The sequence below is a fragment of the Malus domestica genome, chromosome 03 (genome assembly GCF_042453785.1).
Source record: "Malus domestica chromosome 03, GDT2T_hap1".
Classification (NCBI taxonomy): domain Eukaryota; kingdom Viridiplantae; phylum Streptophyta; class Magnoliopsida; order Rosales; family Rosaceae; genus Malus; species Malus domestica.
The window spans coordinates 13,582,626-13,598,121 of NC_091663.1; the positions used below are offsets into that span (position 1 = coordinate 13,582,626).

General features: G+C 37.3%; 2 protein-coding genes and 1 long non-coding RNA gene across 3 annotated transcripts; 2 read left to right on the forward strand and 1 right to left on the reverse strand.

Moving 5' to 3' along the window:
- The first annotated feature begins 152 nt into the window (after positions 1–152).
- LOC108171733 (uncharacterized) lies at positions 153–1,796 on the forward strand. Its single transcript, XR_001788277.3, has 3 exons — positions 153–240; positions 592–654; positions 1,438–1,796. It is a non-coding gene; the product is annotated as an uncharacterized lncRNA (long non-coding RNA).
- Positions 1,797–4,660: 2,864 nt separating this feature from the next.
- On the forward strand, positions 4,661–6,528 carry LOC103424133 (metacaspase-9). Its single transcript, XM_008362209.4, has 2 exons — positions 4,661–5,184; positions 5,781–6,528. The coding sequence occupies exons 1-2, from the start codon at positions 4,803–4,805 to the stop codon at positions 6,386–6,388; spliced, it is 990 nt and encodes a 329-aa protein (XP_008360431.3). The 5' UTR covers positions 4,661–4,802; the 3' UTR covers positions 6,389–6,528.
- Positions 6,529–6,618: 90 nt separating this feature from the next.
- LOC103424138 (pleiotropic drug resistance protein 2) lies at positions 6,619–14,136 on the reverse strand. Its single transcript, XM_008362216.4, has 20 exons — positions 13,417–14,136; positions 12,914–13,034; positions 12,731–12,819; positions 12,465–12,549; positions 12,068–12,358; positions 11,894–11,984; positions 10,715–11,615; positions 10,437–10,597; positions 10,181–10,284; positions 9,906–10,065; positions 9,739–9,816; positions 9,487–9,608; positions 9,047–9,379; positions 8,631–8,921; positions 8,454–8,537; positions 8,194–8,327; positions 7,862–8,089; positions 7,572–7,743; positions 7,220–7,474; positions 6,619–7,109 (listed from the first exon to the last, which is right to left on the reverse strand). Exons 1-20 carry the CDS (start codon positions 13,791–13,793, stop codon positions 6,840–6,842), a joined length of 4,347 nt encoding a protein of 1,448 aa, XP_008360438.1. The 5' UTR covers positions 13,794–14,136; the 3' UTR covers positions 6,619–6,839.
- Between the last annotated feature and the right edge of the window lie 1,360 nt (positions 14,137–15,496).

The window sequence follows — 15,496 nt, forward strand, 5'->3', positions numbered from 1 at the left end:
AGATTTCTAAAATTTTTACTATTTAAATTCGGATATGATCCAAATCCGTGGAAAATTCCACCCCTTCTAGAAACGTTGAAAAAACACCCTTCAGCTGGCCAGCTGTGTGATGTAAAAGGATCTATAAAGTTGCCCTTTTAGTTGCGAGTTTTGAAAGTCAAATCTTAAAAAATTGAGCTAAGCTATAATGGCGTACCTGTTTGCTTCATATTCCGACGTCCATAATTCCGTGTAGGTAAGGTAAGGGAACTGTTTGGTCGTCGAGGAGTACTTGTAATATTCTCTGAAATATTTTTTTGTGTTGATTTTTTCATAATTTTTCGAAAATTCTTGTAGGCTAATTTTGACATTTTGAGTCTGTTTTTTTACATCTATTTAGTAAAATTTCAAAGTTTTAACGTAGTTGATCGGCTCTGCAACTCAGTTGACTTTTTAGAGTTAATCGTTGACCTTCTAGTTGACTTTTTACAAAAATTTAACGAGGACCTTTCTTAGCGTATTTTGACGCCTTAGTTCCAAATCCGCACTCCATTTTCCCGAATTTAATCATTTTAGTTGAGTTTTACTAATGGACCTCAATATTATGTTTAGGTGTGATTACTATTGGAGACTCTGGCCTTCCTAGTTCCACCGGCTATGACTTCGCAAGTATTTGTAAATGGGTCTTTTCTTTTATTTAGTATATATATTATTTGAGTTTCTATACATAGATTAATAATGCATTTTCTAAGTGATTTCATAATTCAATTGACATTATAAGAATTGTTGCAATGATGAAAATTGTGAGATTATTATGAATCCCAAGGGATGCACAGGTATGCATATTATTGCAAGATACGTTATTTATATTACGGAAATGAATAGTATTATGTCAATGTAAATTATTGATTTACTATTGTATGATTTTATTTACGTTATCTGCTCATCGTTGTTGCACCGGTGTAGTACTCGCCCAGGCCAGAGCCAGTCTTTCACATGTATGTTCACATCGCACCATATGCTCACTTTGGATCTATTGTAGGTGCCAGTCCTGTCCTAGATTGCTATAGGCAATTAGGACTCGTATGTGATGTGCATAGCGCCAGTCTTCATGTGATTGTAGTACTAGAGCATAAATCATTATTACACCCAGTCATGTTCATGTCAGAATAGCTCTGCATGAACTCTTGTGTTAGCGTATGTCGATAAGCATTCAATGTGATATGTTTATTTCTGCGAGATATTGTGATTACTGGAAGTTATATGCCTATTTACGAATTTTGTGACGTATTGAATTCTTGAGATATTGCAGGCTACAGTAAGTATTTTCATACTATACGTAGTATGTATATTTTGGAAACTATATTTGTTTTACAGCGAGGGGTTATAATGTTTTCAAAAATGTTTTTATAAAACTTTATCTTTAGGCTCACTCATCCTTGTTTTTTGCCCCTCCAGGTTTAGTAGCTGAGTTTTCGTGTTGACGAGGATTTATGGCAAAACGTTGTTATTGGAATACTCCTGACGGTATAACTCCTCTTTCACCTTTACTGTACTTTACTTATGCTCTGACATCACGTGTGAAATGAGTTCATTCTCGCTCACAAGCGCACTTTTACATTTAGGCACTTTTAGGTTTAAATTTACTCACATTTTCCACATCACTACACTTTATGGCTTCATCGCATTCTTGGTGTCGGTCAGCATAGCTTGATTCGGGGTTCAGATGAACATTCCGGGTCGGGGTGTGTCATTATTTACACTACATATTAATAACACTATGTTTCTCAACCCAAAAACTAATGAAATTACTATTATACCCATTTATACATAATTGAAAGAAAATATTAAATTAAAAAATATTGGTGTTAAAGTAATTTCGCACAAACAATTTTTTCCTTTCCTCACCCACATGTAACCACAGTTTTACAACTCTTACTCATCTACCCTCTCTCCTATTTCCTACTTTTTCCCTCTTATTTTTGTTAATTTTTAATTTTATTTTATTTTGATTCCAATTTCCTTTTCAAATTATCATATATTTAAACACACTCACTATATCTGACTTTATCTAGTGTTATTAAAAATGGTTGTTCTAGCCAATTAGTATTACGGTCTAGTGATATTCTTCTTTACATGTAAGTGAGAAGTCTTAGGTTCGATTTTGCTAAAGATGAATTTGAACCACATTATTACTAGGTCATTACAAGGCTAAGTCCGCTCCCTCATTCTTAGTATAAATAATATCGTTTATTTAAAAAAAAAAAAAGATTCTACAAAATTCAATTCAATTTACTAACCAATTTAAAAAAATAATGGCTCTCTATGGGTGAAACGGTATTAAGAGTAGAGTAAATTGTAGCATTAGTCTCTGAACTTTAATCAAATTGGAGCAATGGTCCCTCAACTAAAAATCCATAACCATTGGTCCCTCAACTTATCAAAATGTGTAGCTATAGTCATTTTCATCAATTTCTTCAAAATTTTGTCAAAATAAGTTATGTTGGGATAACCATTTATATAATTAAGGTCCCTCAACTCATCAAAGTGTGTAATTATGGTCCTTTTCGTCAACTACGTCAAAATTTTTGTCAAAACAAGTTATGTTGGAAGGACCATTGCTACAATTGGGTTAAAGTTAAGGGACCATTTCTCCAGTTGAATTAAACTTGAGGGACCAAAGGTAATGGATTTTTAGTTGAAGAACCATTGCTCCAATTGAGTTAAAGTTAAGGAACTATAGCTACAATTTACTCTTAAGAGTAATATGATGGATATATAAGGACGTCTGATAAGTTTCATGATCAAAATTTAGGTTTTCATCATTTTAGCCAATTGTCAATCAAATTTCCTTAGTAGATGTCTGAAAGATGAAACAGTTTTGGAGAGAACCACTTTAAAATAACAATTAGAAATCCTCAACCGCCAAGACGACCAACCACTAAGTAAAACGTACACTAAGTAGACCTGGAAAGTGGGCAGTGTTTTTCGTATTTGTGTTAAGTTGTTAACATGTTGTCTTAATGACTCATATTGTGTTGACATGTTAAGCTAATGGTGGAAGAATCTTGATCCGATGAGTCATTAAAATAACGTGTGATCCAACTTGATCTGTTAAAATAATAAAAGAAGGCCTACTGACGCTCCAGTTCGAAGATGTGACTACGGGACAGAGGTTCAGGGCCGAATGGGTAGAGGAAGACCTAGGAAAACTTTGGAAGAGACCCTAAGAAAAGACTTAGAGTACTTGGATTTAACGGAGGATATGACACAAAACCAAGCGCAATGGTGTTCTAGGATTCACATAGCCGACCCCATTTAGTGGGAAAAGGCTTTGTTGTTGTTGTTGTTGTTGTTGTATCATGAAACTCACCAAGTCAAAGAAATGTATGGCTACTTACTTACCTAATGGGAAACATATACTTTCAGGCTTGAGCCACTTTAACCGAACGGATCAATAAATTGTAGACACCGGAATACTGAATGCTAGTCATACATTCCATACATGAGTCTCTTAACAAGTTGGAATAGACATGCTCCTGACGAGTATCCATGAGTGACCATTTGGAACCGTTCGTTAACTAATTACTAACGGGTCCGTCAGCTTTAATCCAAACTTACTAAGCGCATCTCCAATAACGTGTCCGCTCTCTTAAATCCAAACATATTAAGGCTCAACTCAAACATTGAAATTTTCGTTTCGTATAAATGGATGGTGTGCTATATTGCCAGGTCTGACTCTAAGGTTGAGGGAAGAAAAATGGTTTAAGTCCACCAAGTAAGAAGTCAACTTTAGGCTTGGGGCGGCTTAAACACACAAGCTTGTTTACCCCCTTTTTTTTTTTTTTTTTTGAACAAAAGCTTGTTTACTTGAATAGAGGGTTACACTCGACTTTTGGTTGATAGATTTTTGTGCATCAATTTACCTAAATTGAAAGAAAAAAAAGTCTTCTCACTTAACATGACGATCTAAGTAGTAATTTTCTGGACTTATAAGTGAGAGATTTTATATTTGACTTGTTAATAGCGAGTTTGATAATACATTATTATATGACTAATTCATTGTGTAACTTAGCTGAAATCTCTCACCTCTCTTAGTGTAAACATACTATTGTATCAAAAACTAAAAGTAAATTGTATCTAGGCCCAATTTTTTTTCATCTCTGAGACCCAACAACCCAATTTTTCCCACCAAACTCCCAAATTTCCTCCCTCTTCTCATTGAGTTTAAATCGTCTGCACACAAAACTCTTTGTGACCTCTCTATGCTCTATCTACTTCAGCGACAGGTGTCATTTTGACTTAATTTACTTTTAGTTTTTGATTTTTTTTTATTGAGGAGATAAATTGAAGAATTAACATTGTTAAATGTGGTTTAAATGACTGATCAGGTGTTAATAAAGGAGATAGATGATAAATCACACAAAAACCGCATAAGATTTTGGGTGCAGATGATTTGAACTCCTTCTCATTAGCCTTGAGAAGAATAAGAACCACCATGCTCTGCCACTTCGGCTTCAAACATAGCTCCACTCTATGCTCCTGTCAACTTCTGTTCAAATTAGCCTTTCTCTTTTCTGATTGGTTGGAGTGAACTCATTCTATTTTTCAGAAGGACGAGACTTTAAAACGCAGAAAGTAATCTTCCCACGCTTGAAAGCCAAGTACATAACGTGAACCAAATGTCAAGCGAGATACCATAACATCCCACGATTACTATAAAACCAAAAGTTTGGAAGAGATCGACCACAAAACAACTGAAAGATACCAAAAAAAAAAAAAAAAAACATTCACATTATTACTGCTTGCAATTATTTCAAATTATGGAGAATATTGAGAGGAAGAGGTTGGCCGTTTTGGTGGGGTGCAATTACCCAAACACCAGAAACGAGCTGCATGGTTGCATAAACGATGTGCTCGCCATGAGAGACACACTTGTGAGTCGGTTTGGGTTCGATCCGAGCGACATTCAGCTGTTGACTGATGCAGCAGCAGCAGATGCTGGTTCTGGTGGTTCCTCATCAGTTTTGCCAACAGGTGCAAACATTAAGAAGGCACTTGGTGAAATGGTTGATCAGGCTAAACCAGGTGATGTCTTGTACTTTCATTACAGTGGCCATGGAACAAGGATTCCTTCATTGAAACCAGGCAACCCCTTCAGGCAGGATGAGGCAATTGTGCCTTGTGATTTCAACCTCATCACTGGTGGGTGTTTAAAATTACTAATATGCACTATATCGTGTCCTTTTAGTCTAGTTATTTAATTGTTCTATTTAATTTCTCTCTTATATGTTATACTTCAGGTAATGATACATGCATATGGATCATATTGTTTAGTCACGTTGTAGTTCACACCACTAACAGGAGTGAGACCCGCTCATACGATTACGACTCACTTTTATTAGAAATGTGGTCTACAATGTGGTGCAAATAGTTTCATACTTTCTAATTTACCGAAAATAGTTATGTATGTTTTTATGGTAAAATTGTGATAGTGAGAGAATTTATATCCTTAAGAGTATATGTAATGATACTTTTAAAATGCTTAAAAACGCTTTTAAATAATTAAAACATTTTCACTTGCGCATTTGGCAGAATAATGTAAAATGTTTTTAATTACAAAAACAATTATAATTCTTTCTAGATAATCACTTGATTTAAAAACCATTTTCTCCTTTCTATAGTTTTTGTTTTTTTGTTTTTTTTTTTAATAATAAGAAAAACGCTCATAAGCGTAAGTGTTTTGGACACCTCCTCTAATTTGAGTAGTCATAATAACACATTGGTAATTCACCATGTAGATGTTGATTTTAGACAATTAGTGAACCGTTTGCCGAAGGGAGCAAGCTTTACAATCCTATCAGACTCATGTCACAGTGGATGCCTCATTGATAAGGAGAAGGAGCAAATTGGACCTTCTCATGTCACTGAAACTAGTAACAAATCATCATCTATTTCCTCCAAGTCCTCCAAGCCGAAGGCCATTCCCTGCGAGACCATATTGCACCACCTCTCATCCTTGACGGGAATAAACACATCCGATATTGCAACCCACTTGCTAGAGTTGTTTGCAGCCGACGCCAGCCTCAAGTTTCGCTTGCCTCCGCTTGAAGTCCTCGACATGTTCGAGTCATCTAAGCCCGATGAAGGAATTCTACTCAGCGGGTGTCAAGCAAATGAGACTTCCGCGGATGTAACGAACGCGGTTATGACTGGTGGCAAGCCGTGTGGAGCATTCAGCAATGCGGTCCAAATGGTGTTGAAGGATCACGAGGTTGAATTAAGCAACAAAAAGCTCGTGTTGCTTGCGCGACAAGTTTTGAAAGAACAAGGGTTTGAGCAGCACCCTTGTCTCTACTGCAATGATGAGAATGCTGATGCTACTTTCTTGTCGCAATCTCAAGAGTAGCTCAAGCTTATGAAACATATATTGGATATGATGTGATTTGTCAAAAAATTAAAGTGTATTATTATTGTTTGATTTTACAAATAAAGAAGCCGCTGATATTGCTATTCCTTTGGCAACTTCAGAGCTCAAGTTTATCAGAATCTCTGTTGCTCTGTTGTTTCTTTGTTCAGCTCAAGTTCCGTTTCCATCGAGTTCTTCGGTAGAATAAGTTCTTATTTGTCGCATCGATCTTAAGAAAAATCACAAAGCTTCTTCCATTCAATATTCAAGAATAAATATTGCTATACACAAGTAATCTGGAAAATGTATCCAAAGCCAAACAAAATTACACAAAATGTATGATACCTATAACAATAACAAGACAGAAAGAGGACAAATTTTGTCTAACTTTGGCTGTAATGTTGTACACTCGACTATCTATTTAACAATTTTGAAGGTACAGTAAAATTCCTTATCTCCTTTGGAAGTTAAGGTACTTGATGCCGTAGGCAAAGACGAAGAAGAAGAGGAGGACCCAACCAAGATGAGCAATGACGACAGGGATCAGAAAGTCGTAGTCAAAACCCAAGTAGTTTTTGAGAAATACATCAATTTTTTGTGGTCCTTGAATAGGAATGTCGATGTTAGTCTTCATGTCACCAACTTGAGATGTGAAGATACCATAGATTGTCCAGGCAACGGGAGAACCCCAGTAGTACCACCTCCACCAGATGGGAATTAGCTGCAGTATTGAGACTTATATTAGGTATATAGTAGTAATAGAGATGATCCGTAGCAAGGTAAATAATATAAAAAGAACTCGAAATGAGAAGAACAATTCAAATGACATACCGGCCTGGGAATGAGGAAGCCCGAGAACAAGTTCCAGAAACTCAAGAAGAACGACATAACAATTGCAGCAATTTGATGGCCAGGAGTCAGGGCAACAACCATCATTCCGTACATAGAGAAGTAGGTAAAGCACATGAAGATGAAGTAGTAGAAGTACAAAAACTTCTCCACCTTGAAATTGTACCCGATCATGAAAAATAGAAGGCAAGAATAGACGAAGGTTTGGATTGCAACGTAAATTGTCTCAATAGCCACCTATAACACCAATATATATGTCAATAAACAAAGATATGAAATTGTAATGACTATACAAAAACAAGCACATAAACGAGTGTGGCTGTCAATATCTTACCTGAGCAAATGCATAAGGCAACTCTGAATACATTCCGGCTGCTCTTTCACGATAGAAGACCGTTCGTTCAACCGCAACCACAGATTGCACAGCAGAAGCATTGCTAGCTCCAAGGAAGAGAATGGCAGAATAGGTAGCTCCCAAAAGATTGATCAGGTCTTGTTGTTTGTGTCTGTATAAAAGTTAAACATTGTATAAGCAGCAATGCTTGCAGAAAACATGCAACGAATCACATGTCAAAGAAAATGTTGTACGAAATAAGTAGCTGATAATAAAGTGCTTGAACTTACATCTTGTCTCCTTTGCCCCAGAAGATAACACCAAATAATACTCCAATGCAGATTGTCATGAAAAACCTAATGGCATTGTATCGTGAGTTCCTCCAGTATGACCAGTGTTGTTTCCAGAAGCATGCCTTGCATTGTGTTGCAAAGCTTTGGGAGTATTGGGTGGGGAAGTAAAGATCGCTGGAGCCTGGTTCTGGAATACTTAGTTCCTTGATAAGTTCTTGATTTCTCCTGGACAAACGAAACAAAAAGCATGAAAAAAAAAAATTAGCACACACAGATGAGTGGAAGGCAACGATGGAAATGAACAGAAAGCACAGCTACATGCAACTTACTTATACAGATCAGAATTTGCAAATATTTCTGCAAAGTCCACATCATTCTGAGCCTCAATGGCAGCCGAGCTGACCTCCAACATCCAGGTAGCTGGATTGTAACCCTCTTTGATCTTTGCAACCCCTGGAATAGCCTGCAAGATGTTTTGTATTAGTCAAACAATTTAAGCTCATAGAGCAAGATGCATTTTGGATTGAATGAGATTGATGTCTGAATTTTTTATTTTTTTTTAACCCAAGTGATTCAAGTATAAACTTACCTCAAAGTATTCAACAAGTTTGTGAGACTGGCGACCTAGAGGACCGGCATAAATCACTTGTCCTCCTCTTTTCATTAAGAAAAGCTACAAGGCAAAACGATATCAAGGTGACAAACTGTACAAGAAATAATGAAAAATTCTAGGAATTAAACAGATTAAAAAAAGATCAGTTTGTACCTCATCAAAAGCTTCAAAAATGTCAATGCTAGGCTGGTGAATTGTACATACAACAGTTCGTCCTGTATCCACGGTGTTTCTTACAGTACGCATAACAATGGCGGCTGCTCTAGCATCAAGTCCTGATGTCGGCTCATCCATGAAGATGATGGAAGGGTTGGCAACCAATTCTACAGCAATAGTGAGCCTCTTTCTCTGCTCAGTCGAAAGTCCATCAACTCCCGGAAGTCCAACTAAAGCATTTCTCAATGGGTTAAGCTCGACCAAATCCATAACCTCATCAACAAACATCTGCATAAAGGAAAGAAAATTGATAATGGGAGTCAGCATTTGTTTATGGGAATGAAACAATTTATGAAGAGAATAAATGCTAGAGTTGCTAAAAGTATTTTTTTTATGGGAAATCAGGAACATACCTTTCTTGTTTCGGTCTTGACATCTTTACCAAGACGCAGCCAGGCAGAGTATAGGAGAGACTCATAGACAGTAACAAATGGTGAATGAATATCATTTTGTTCACAGTAACCGCTGACCCGAGCAAATGTGGCTTGGTTCTTTGGGTAACCAGAGATGGTAATACTTCCTTCAATGTACCCACCGGTCTTTCTTCCAGCTAAGACATCCATCAAGGTTGTCTTTCCAGCACCACTGACACCAACTAATGCAGTCAAAACACCAGGTCTAAATGCACCACTGACATCTCGTAGAAGTTGGAGTCGAGTCTCTTCAATCCCTTGGCTCTTCATTTCCTGGTAAAGACACAAAAAAGGTTAGCATAAACAAAACAAATTTGGAAAATGATTAAATTCTGGCTTTGCTTGTTTAGAACCCCAAACTTCAGTAGAAAAGTACTTACGGCAGGCATATCCACATAGTAATTCACATGGTTGAAAGCGAGTGAGAGGGGCTGGAAGGGTAAAACCATTCCTCGTTTGGCTTGATTATTTCCTTGAGAATTTCTGACTTGCATATCAATACCTGTTATCGATCATTATTTATTAGATGAAGAAAATAATTGATAGCGAAGCTACTAATCAAGATGTAAAGCATACACCATCTTTTAGAAACAAACATCCCGGTTAGGATCCACAAGAAGTAATATTTGTACCTTCTGGACTGGATCGTCGCTTCTTATTCCCTTCAGAGTCTTCATCATTCTCAATTAGAGTTTTAGTTTCACTTAGGGCTGAAATTGAGAAAATAATAAAATAGATAATCAGCACTAGAGCCATTACGGTAACAATACCTCATGACAGTTGAAAATTGTTCACTTACGATCTAAGTAGGTCAGTGCTGCCATAAAAAGAATATTGAAGAGAACAGTAAATCCGAAGAGCGCGGCAATACAAGTCCAATACCAAGTCTCCGTAGTAAACAGTCCTCTTTCCCTCAGAAGTACCTTTCCAACTGTGTTTTCAGAGGCATTGAGAACAGGCTGTGCAAAGGGATTAAAAATATCATTAAGCACAACCAGTTCAATTTAGATATGAAAGTGTTGTGGTAAATATTAAGATATGGTGTGAATTATATAAACACTTCAGTTAACTTACAGCACTCCATCTTTTATCAAGAAACTCATTGATAGCAATTGCATTTTGCCCATACATCATAGGTGACGCATAGTAGCCCCATATCATCCACGGCTTGATGTCATCTGCACAATGAGATGGGATATTGTGAACATTTCATAACATGTGGAAGGAGTATCAGTCATCAGTGCGATCATTTAGAAATCTGTAAGGTGCTGGTGTCAAATTGGTAAATGCACTAGCTTACTTTGACAATGAAATGAGAAAGATTTCTAACCTTTAGCGACGACGAAACCTCCAAGGACAAACACCAGTAGCAACGTAAAGGAACCAATTGTATTCGAAACAACCTCTGTTCTTCCAAGGGCAGCAATGAAACGGAAAAGGGAGAGTGCCATCTGATGTACGCCGAAGAAAGCCAAAAACTGTTTGAAGAACCTGAGCATATATACATATGTCAGATTAAAGAATAATTCAATTGCTCTTTCGTAATTTCTTTAGCAGCACAAAAATAAAACTTTCGAGAATGATACGACTGATAAGATTGAAGCTTACCTACTGGCCGCTGGTGCAAACCCGATGGTGTAGTATGTTAGAACAATCCATATCCCAGATTCCATCAGTGAAATGGGAATTCTGGTTAGCGAAATGGGCAAGCCAAAAGCCCAGCCAGGATAGAACAGGGCATCCCTTTGTTTAAAGAACACAGGAATCCTGAAAACTGTCATTGCAAGCTCTGCCATTCCGTTAAACATGACGTTAATGAGACTGAAAAACAGTGCTCCCCAGAATTTTGCCGAATCTTCTGCTCTTCCGGCTTTCATTTCTGTTCTTAAGAATACCGTCAAAGCAATTGTAGCCATGATTGTTATCTGCGTAGTTTTGAATACGTACACGAAAGAGTTACGCTTCATCAGCAACCATTCCCTTGCAAAGCATGCCTTGAAGAGCTCCATATTGGATATTCCATACTTATCCGTCACCAGAGCAGCAGGATGGACTGATCTTTTATCATAAGGAACTCTTAGTTCCTCCACAAGACGTTGGCCAACATGAAAAGTGGTGAATGCTCGAACAAAATCGGATACTGAAACAAATCTGTAGGGTTGGTTCTTCTTAAACCAGTATTGTTCTTGGTCCTTCTTAGACGTCACTTCTTGCAAGAAGTCTGCAACACCTTTTCTGTCAGGGCATTTGAACCCCATATATTCGAAGAACTCAAGCACATTTTCACGTGGACCATGGTACACAATCTGACCCTCAGAAAGAAGCATAATGTCGTCAAACAGATCATACGTCTCAGGTGCAGGCTGCAAGAGAGAGATGACCATTGAGACTTCCATAATATGAACCATCTGCCTCATGAACTTGACAATCTGAAAGGTTGTGGAACTGTCCAGCCCCGTTGATATTTCATCCATGAAAAATGCTTTCGCTGGTCCAACCAACATTTCTCCTGCATTCAGAATAGACATTGTGAATTAAAATACCAGGAAGTAGTTTTGTATCTTAACTACCATTCCTATCATGCGAACCAAGACTAACAACGGTTTCTTAAAAAAAAATAAAAGCGCCAGTTGCAGAAACCACATTGGTGCATAAGTTTATAGAAAATCTTAGAAATATTTTATAACTAAACAGGCAAAAATAACACGGTTGTTATCTTAAACACGTTCAGATACAAATATAAAGCGTAACATCATGGAATAACTCAAATGACATACAGTAACGTACCAGTAGTTACACGTTTCTTCTGTCCACCGGATATGCCCCTTCTCATGTCATCACCCACCATAATATCAGCACAGATATCAAGTCCAAGTATCTATCAGAATAATTAAAAGACGTTAGCCTTGTACGATAAGAATGATGGAACAAGAATACAATCTTATGATTGAATCAACAAACCTTGAGAACGTAATCTGTGATCAAACTAGTTTCCTGGCCAACCATAGATGTGGCTTTCATGAATGCGTCGATTTCAGGATCGGGTTTGATACCTGAATCTTTCTCCCGTCTAGACAACTCTACCAGCATATCGTACCTGGTTCCAACTCCCAGGCAACGTCCGGAGAAATCCAATGTTTCACGAACTGTCATCTCACCATAATGAAGATCATGCTGGCTAATATAAGCAGAAGTTCTCTGAGGCACAAATTCGTGGAATTCATGGCCACAATAGGTCACGTTCCCAGTTACCTGTTTATAACACATCTCGTCAATACATACGAAAATGTATAGATGTACACGCATTAATCAATTGATAACTCTAATAAAACGTAATGAGAGAGAGAAGATTACAGACCCTTAGATCTTTATCGAGTTTGCCAGCAAGTGCTTTTAGCAGTGTTGTTTTTCCTGACGATGGAGGTCCAAGAAGCAGTGTCATCCTGAAAAACAAAGCAATAACTTATGGATGAAATTTGGAAACAAAACTACTTCACATGACCAGCATACCAAAAGATTAGTTTCTGTCTTCTTTCCGGAGGAACATGAGTTTGTTTATGATGATTGACTAATTTTTTTCTCATTGATGCAACAAAATGTTAAACTGGTAAACTATGAGCATACCTTGACGGTTTAACAATACCGCTCACATCTTGGAGTATCTTGACAACTCTTTTCTTTGATTTTGAGAGTCCAATCAATCCAACTAGTCCCTGTTCACAGGTACAGATTTAGAAATCTAAGATCCGCTAGCGAAATGCTCGATTAAGAAGCAAGGTTCGGTATTAAGAGATGTCGAAACAATACCTCAAGTTGGTTCAAGGTGGAATTCAGCAGAGTTGGAAGTGCTCTGGTGCCAACATAAGCATCTCCTTCTATTGACAAATTCTGGAATCTGACCTCAACCTTAGGAACCTCAATTCCAACCCTGTTTCCAAATTAAAACACAAATTTAGCAACAAAACCAAGGAAAAACAAATCTTTGATTCATCTGTTTTCATGATTTCAAAGTTTATGTTTACTCAAACCCCAACTCAAAAAGATTCAAATATTCGCTACTTAGTACTTCGGTCTAGTACTACTCTTCACTTGTACGCGTGAGATTTTAGTTCGAATCTCTGTTGAGTTCGATATCAATTTAGTCCTTAACCCTTAGTGTAAATATATTGTTGTATCAAAATATAAAAAGTTTCAAATTGAAATCTTAGTTCTTTTCCTTTTCCCCAAAATTTCAATCCAACTCTTTTTTTTTTCCTACTGATTTTCTCACCAACCAAACAAACTACGCAGAGCAGAAGCAAAAGACAAACCTGTCGTTTCTGGCTCTGAGCCTCTGCAAGAACCTTTCATTATCATCCTCCACGACCTTAAGTATGCTCTCCATCAACTGCTTCTTGTCTTGCGCCCCAAGATTCGCAACGTCGACTTCTTCAGTTACAAATCTCCCATTGCTCATGGCCTGTCTCAGCATCCCCCTCCGCATCCTATCATAAGTGGGCAGCCTCTCTATGGCGGCCCACTTGAGCTCCTCCTCCTCATCCACCGCCTGCTGCCGCCCGCTCCGCTGGAACACATCCGGTGCGTTCCACATTTCCCGAACACTAGTCGACCGCCAGCTCCGCCGGCTGCTCGACTGCCTGGCTACACTGGACTGCCTAGATAGATCATCTCCGGCTAAAGCCGCCATTTTTTAAACTCCCAAACCACCAAATCACTCAAAAATCGAGATTTCAAGTATTGGATTTGACAAACACAACCAAATCAGACGAACCCAGTTTCAGAAAAACCGATTGAACTCCTATGTTCGAGTTGAAAATTGACGATCAACAAAAGAATGGTTTTTTGCTTTGCTTCTTGGTTTTTCGTGAAGAGTGAGAAAATGTGAAGAGAGAGAGAGAGAGAGAGAGAAAGAGATATTTCTGCCATTGATTTGGTTCAGCATTATATAGACTAACAAAGTCTGAGCAGGACAAAGAAGAAGAGTCTCCGAAAGAGAGAGAGAGAGAGAGTGAGTCGTCTCTGCCCAACTGGCTTTTGTTTTGCTTTTATTTTTTTATTAATATTTTAATTTCTCGTGTATGATGGGAACCATGGGGTGCTTAGTCAAAATCGTACTAATCCATCTGTTCATACCGCGGCTGGGTTCGGAATTTCGGATTACGATTCTCCCCCTTCTTAATTTCTTTTTTCTTTCCTCTCCTTCTATTTAAGCCGTTACAATTAAACCTTCTCAACATCTTATATTAGTTTTTTATAGAAAGGTAAAGACAAAGAGAAGTCATTCAATACTATTGCTTGATGATATTCCTCTTAACATTGAAGTGAGAGATCTTAGGTTCGAATTTCGTCGATAACGAATTTAATACCAAATTAGATTGTTTATTATGTGGCTTAGCTGAACTCCCCCTGCTCTTGATGTAAAAATATCAACAAAAACAAAAAATGGTCATGTGAATTGGACGACTACATCTAAGAATTTCTTCTTATGAAAATTTCTAAACATAAGCATGTTGTTGTAGTGTCAATAATATCATGTCGTATAAAAAGAAACTTACATATAAATTATACAATTAACAGAAAACACCATGATGTCATAGAAGTCTGTCCATAACAAAAAAAAAAATATCTCTCTGCATATGGTAAGGGTGGTTTGGTCCTTGCGTACAGCTAATCGTGTCATAAATAAGTCTTTCTATAAATTTTGACCGCTGCTGTATTTTGGTGACCAATTGTAGGCCGTGTTGTAATCAATAACATTTCCCCTCTTATTTTCAAGAAAATAAATTAATACAATAAATACTCTTTCCTGTCTTTTTCTCTTCTTTTTGTTTCTTTTATAATAATATGATTATGAAATGCTATTTCTTGTGATGGTGGGAAAATGTTAGGATATTGGATCCACGGGTATGTACTGATTCAGATCGTGAGAATATTCTGTTATGTTGCTGTCAAGTTTCAACGGTGACCTGCACCGTGCTTATCATGTCATTAATTACTACCTCATTAGTAACAGAAAATCTCTTACTTAGTGATTACTGCCAGTTATCCTTTTAATAATGTATTTTCTAGACATTCCAGCCATCGCCATTTCTTTAATATGGCTTAAATCAGTAATATCACTAAAATACAAATAAAGGTTTCAATTGTTGAAATTCAAAGTTAAGCGTGACCGACATGCGACAACTAATATCCATTTTACTGCAAAATAAGAATACCTTCAGAGAGAATGGGCCCATTATTGTATATATGACTTTGACTCTAATTTTATCAAACATCAACATTGTATATTCCTCAAAATATTACATTAGTTGAACTAATCCTAACTGATGTTTGGTTCTTGTAGTATGATGAAAATATGGTGTTAGTGATACTTAAGTTCAAGGTCTGGAG

Excerpts from the sequence above, each read along its gene's own strand:
- LOC103424133 (XM_008362209.4), top strand. The coding sequence starts at position 4,803 with ATGGAGAATATTGAGAGGAAGAGGTTGGCCGTTTTGGTGGGGTGCAAT. Across the intron at positions 5,185-5,780 it reads TGATTTCAACCTCATCACTG|ATGTTGATTTTAGACAATTA; the intron begins GTGGGTGTTTAA and ends TTCACCATGTAG.
- LOC103424138 (XM_008362216.4), bottom strand. The coding sequence starts at position 13,793 with ATGGCGGCTTTAGCCGGAGATGATCTATCTAGGCAGTCCAGTGTAGCC. Across the intron at positions 9,817-9,905 it reads AGCACTGACCTACTTAGATC|CCCTAAGTGAAACTAAAACT; the intron begins GTAAGTGAACAA and ends TCTCAATTTCAG. Across the intron at positions 8,538-8,630 it reads TTTTTGAAGCTTTTGATGAG|CTTTTCTTAATGAAAAGAGG; the intron begins GTACAAACTGAT and ends TTTGCCTTGTAG.